The 5,685-nt window shown below is 40.7% G+C and overlaps 1 protein-coding gene across 1 annotated transcript; it reads right to left on the bottom strand.

Annotated features, from left to right (window-relative positions):
* Positions 1-2,291: 2,291 nt before the first annotated feature.
* On the bottom strand, positions 2,292-3,943 carry LOC127542613 (transformer-2 protein homolog beta-like). The gene has a single exon (XM_051968346.1). It carries the CDS (start codon positions 3,773-3,775, stop codon positions 2,336-2,338), a length of 1,440 nt encoding a protein of 479 aa, XP_051824306.1. The 5' UTR covers positions 3,776-3,943; the 3' UTR covers positions 2,292-2,335.
* Positions 3,944-5,685: the final 1,742 nt, after the last annotated feature.

Raw genomic sequence — 5,685 nt, 5'->3', positions numbered from 1 at the left:
AACCCTCTGCAAAGTGGCTTCCAACTCCATCAAAAGTTATCAAAAATCAGTGACCAATGATGTCTTGATTATCAAATGTAATACCTTTTCTCAGTCCTCCTTTCTTAACCTTTCTGTAGCACTTGCCCTTGTTGTTTCCTCTCTGAATGTTTGTGACACTGTTCTCCCTTGGCTTCCTTTTGACCAGCCCGAAGGCTCCTTGATCTTTTTTTGCTGGGTCTTTTGTTTTGGGGGTTATTTTTTGTCTTGAATACACTTAAAGAGAACAAAATGGAGTCCGAATTAAAAAGTTTATGGAATGGAATGAAATAAAAATACCAAAATCTTTTTGAAATACAATTAATATTTTATTTCTTGCTTCCCATTACAATTGACAGATTTAGCAGTGACAATTTTCTGTGGTCATTTGATAGAACAATGACAGCAATGTACAGTTACTTGGCTAATCTTTGACACTCTTAAGTTAGTAGTTAAATTCAGCAGAATTTTTGAAAAGCTGTCCCCCCTTAATGGGGACATGGATATGCATCCATGATAGTGCATATCAATACATATTAATGCAGAATAACCTGGAGCACTGCCATTGGTTCGGTTTACAAAATGAAAAGAAAATGCAAGTTCTGAATGGGTTTTGTCAACAAAAAAAAAAGCATTTTAAAACATAAGGCCATAATATGTATTTCAATGTTATATTGCATAGAGAAACTCAAAAGAATAGCCAGAGGGTACCGTATATAATAATATGCTAGCAAAGCTGATAATTCAAAGGAAATCGATACCCAAGCGAACAAAACAGTAGAATTCTTAAACAAAGGAATAATGGGGGGAGGGACAAGCAATTAAAAAAAATTTTGGTCTGATGGATTCACAAATAAGTTCTCTCAAACATTTAGGGAACAATTAATATCCATTGTACAATAACTATATCAGTAAAACAGTTTAACAACTTCTCTCTCCCTTCCTCCTCCCCCATTCCCAGCTAGCAGGTACCATTTTGGAACATCTTTGAACTCAGGAGCTAAAATAATTTCTTTGGTAACAGATAAATGCTATTTATGTATTTTTCTCTAGCACGCCCCCCCCAACTCCTGCCCTCCCTCTTCCCTTTTCTTCCTCCCACCCCGTGGCGCCCCCCCACTTTTCCCCAACTTTCATCGGTAAACAAGAAGAGTTAAAAACCCAAAGTTCAAGCCAGATCTTATCTATCCCATCTTGTCCTTTTTGCTGGATCTGGATCCATGCTATATGCACAAAAGCTCTATTTTGGGCCACCTCTTTTTTTTTAAAAAAAAATTAATAGATTGTATAAACAGTTTTCAAAAACATTGAATCAGGCCTCCTTTGCTAAGCAAAAGGACCTAAAAGGTGTTATTCTTGGTTTTTTTTGTGGGTTTTCTTTTAATTAACTGGCAACATTTGGGGTTCGCTTCATCAAACTTTTCAAGTTTTTCCCTATTCTTCACCATGAAGTGCCCAGTTTTAAATTTGTGATCTAAAGCCAGAAAGTTAAAATAATATTTGTGATGGATTGTACTGTTACTCATTGATAAGTGAAAACTCAATATTACCACTTTGATATCAGTCATATAGTAAGAAAAAAAATCTCTATGCTCACATTAATAAACTCTATTCCTCCCTCCCATTTGCTGTTGTAAATGATATTAAGACTTTGATAGACTCAATATTCAGACAAGAATTGGAAAACTGCAGCATAAAAATACCTTAAATCTAATATCAGTGATACAGAATTACCCAGTATAATTGTAACACTCAATTGCAGATAATTAAATAATTGAATGGATAAATAACTACAAGTACTCCATGAAGGACAAAAAGAAATTCTCTATAAAGAATATACTTTATATCTTTATAAAAAACAAAAGGAAATTTTTTTCACTAACAGATTAAGCTGACAAATTGCATTGATGTGGTAAAAAGCAGAAATCAACCTAGATGGATGGTTTATCAAATTGTAAGCATATCTAGATATAATTACATATCTATATCTCTCTATGTATAGTACGTATCAATGTAAAATTTTTACTTTATACTAGATTTAGTAAGAAACTTTTTAAATGAAGTTTTTCTATAGAAGAAACTTTAAACAGTTAAAATTAAACTTTCTTTGAAAAATTAAAATTAAAAAATTTTTGAAAACATTTAACTTTGAAAAAAGAACTAAAGTATATAAATGAAAAATGAAAACAGCATTTCAACCTGAACAAAAATAGCATTCACTAAGCATAATTAACTCTTAAAAGAATGAATAATGAGAAAGAAACAAAACCGAATTGTGATTCTAAAGCAAGATTTTGAAATTCTCTATTGTCATGCTTTAAAAGTGACGAGGAGAATAAGGGCGAGATCTAGAACGGGATTGGTACCTCCCACGGCTGTAATAGGGTGATGGTGTTCGCCGTCTGTAAACTACCTCCCTATCTTGAACGCTTCTCCAGTTTCCCCCGCTTCCCGTTGTTATTCCTCCACTAACTCCTCTATAGGATCTATTATAATACTCCCTCTCATTATATCCGCGATCATATGCCCTTTCGTGGTAGTCACGACGTCTGTTGTAAGTAGGTCTTCCCATGTAGATTCCAGGTGTCGGTGTGTGGGGTCTTTTTGTAATAGAAAAATCCACTCTGATCCTTCTTCCGTCAAGCTCTATTCCATCAACGCTCTCTTTAGCTTTCTTAGCGTCTTCCACGTTTTCAAAATACACAAAAGCAAACCCCCGTGAGCGCCTAGATTGTTGGTCATAAACAATGGAGACGTGAGAAATCGGTCCATATTTGGTGAATATGTCTCTTAGATCCCTTTCGGTAGTGTACAGGCTCAAACCGAATACCCCGAGACAACAATTGGGATCGGGATTGGACCGATTCCCCAGATGACGCCTGCGAGTAGCCAGAGGAGAATGGCTAGGGCGCCGTCTTCGGTATTCACGATAATCTCGACTGTAAGACCTGCTCCGGAATTGTCTGCGATTGCGATCGCGGGGGGAACGGGAACGGAAACGGGAACGGGTGTCAGAGCGCGAACGGGTGCCAGAGTGGGAACGGGTACCAGAGCGAGAACGGGTGCCAGAACAGGAACGAGTATCAGAGCGGGAACGGGTGCCGGAGCAGGAACGGGTGCCGGAGCAGGAACGGGTGCCGGAGCAGGAACGGGTGCCGGAGCAGGAACGGGTGTCGGAGCAGGAACGGGTGTCAGAGCGGGATCGGGTGTCGGAACGGGAACGGGTGCCGGAGCGAGAACAGGTGCCAGAGTGGGAGCAGGAACGAGAACCCGAGCAGGAAGCAGAGCAGGAACCCGAGCAGGAGCCAGACCGTGAAATAGTGCGGGAGACGGACCGGGAGACAGTGCAGGAGCCAGACCGCGAAATAGTGCGGGAGACGGACCGGGAAACAGTGCAGGAGCCAGAACGCGAAATAGTGCGGGAGACGGACCGGGAAACAGTGCAGGAGCCGGACCTGGAAATAGTGCGGGAGACGGACCGGGAGCCAGAGCCAGTACCAGAGTAAGAGCGAGAACCTGAGCCAGACTGGGAATAGGAGCGGCTTTTTACAACAGTCTCTGGAGAGCTCATTTGGGATCTGGATTTCGATTCAGATCTGGACGGTGATTCAGAGCCAGATTGTCTAGAATTGTCTTTGTAAAGAGATCTTTCATGTCTAGAAGTGTCAGATTTGCCAGATCTCCGGCAACATCTACTTCTGGAGGCAGAGAGGGGTTCCCGCCGCCCACGGTAGATTACCTGTCGGCTCTCACTCATGGCAACTCCAACCTAGGCTTTTCCGCCACCAAATACTTAAGATCAGCTGCCCTCTCGACTGCCCCTCTCCTCCTCTCTGCTAGGCCGCCAGACAGTACTCTGACTGGGGGAGTTCTGACCTTGGTCGCCGTAGGCCCCAAACCGCTGTTGCTAATCCCAACGTTCTGTTAGGAAAAACAAACGCTGTAGCTGTGGCAACCGCTAGAATGGTTGCCAGGGGGGAGGGGGCCCACCAGAGTGGGGTGGACACAGACACTGGGTATTGATGTGGGGTCCACAGGATCGGCTTAGAGGCCAAACCTGAAGGGGTACTGAAGTAGTCGCCTAGGCACCCACCTCCACCTTCAAAGGAAGTGATGGAAGTGATAAGATGTCTTTTCTGAGCTCCGGTTGGCTAGTCTGGATTCCGAAGGGAACTCCCTTCTTCACTGTTCTCTGTCACTAAAGGTTCTCACACTTTTAGATCCCTGGAACTCATTACACGCTTACGTATTATTGGGGACCCTTCCAAAGAGTTTTATTTTGTTTATTTGGAGAGATTTATTTTTTAATATTAGAAATTGAACTATCTTAGAATACTAGTTTGTCCCGTTATGAAAATATGTTTGACCTGGCAGAATTCCCATGCGTAGCCGTAGCCAGACCACATTTGGAGAACCACAACACCTTCTCCAATTGGATGGTCTCATCACTTAAGATCAATTCAATTAAAATCTCTTTGCTGACGATTCTCATATTTATTTACCAACTCTAATCTCTGTTGACTTCCAGACTCACATCTCCAGTTGCCTTTTAAATTTCTTAAAATGGATTGAACATCTTAAACTCAATGTCTCCAAAATTGAAGTCATTGGCCTCTCCCCCAACTCTTCTAAATTTCCCCGGTTACTCTTGAAAGCATCATTATCCTCCCAGTAAACCTAAGCTTGCACCTCAGCAATCAGGCTCTATTCACAGTCTTTAACCCCCCCACCCCCCACCCCACCCCCTCCATGTTCAATCTGTTATCAAGATCAATGCAACTGGCTTTTGTAACATCTCTCCTATAACATCACCATTTTGGTAAGGGCCTTCATCATCTTTCACTTGAACTTCTTCTAAAGCTTTCTAATGCCCCTGACTCAAGTATTTCCACAGTCCAAACTATCCCCTACTTAGTTGCCAGCAATCTTAAAGTACAGATCTGGTCATGTCACCCAATTATTCAGTAAGCTTCAGTGGCTCTCGTTACCTCAAGAATCAGCTATAAAATGTTTATTTTAAAAAGCATTTAAAGCTATTTACAAGCTGAGCTCTTCTTACTTTTCCAGTTTTCTTATACTTTATTCTCCTTTAGGCACTTTACAATCCTCAAGACACTCCATCTCAGCTCCCTGTGTACTGGTTGAATGTCTGAAATATTCTGGGTTTGTTTTTTTTTAACTCTCTTGTCCTGTTTTCCTTCAAGACTCAGCTAGAATCCCACTTTCTATAGGAGATTTTTCCTAGTTTTCCTAACAGCTACTGTCTTCCTTTCTTCTGTCTATTCTGTATGGGTTTTCTGTGCACTTCTTTAATAGATGTCTAATCCATTAGAACCAGAGACTAGCTTTGTTTTCTCTTTGTATCCTAATGCTTAGCATAGTGCCTAGGACATAGTAAATGCTGAATAAATGTTTTTATTGCCTGAAAAAATTACCCAAAGTGATGTCACTGGCTGATCTGAGCAAGAAAAGGAAATTAGAAAATCAAATTAGCAAAATTTTTTAAAAGAACAAGGTTATTTCACAATGAAGTGAAGTCAAAAGAATGATAAGAAACTACTATATACAGCTGAATGCTAGGAAGTTTAAGTACTGAAAGGACATACATTTATAAACAAACTAACAAAACAAAGATCTTACTCTAATCTCAGAAAAAGAAATTGAGTA

Source organism: Antechinus flavipes, chromosome X (assembly GCF_016432865.1).
Source record: "Antechinus flavipes isolate AdamAnt ecotype Samford, QLD, Australia chromosome X, AdamAnt_v2, whole genome shotgun sequence".
In the NCBI taxonomy this organism is placed as follows: Eukaryota; Metazoa; Chordata; class Mammalia; order Dasyuromorphia; family Dasyuridae; genus Antechinus; species Antechinus flavipes.
This window is presented reverse-complemented; position numbering and strand designations above follow the sequence as displayed.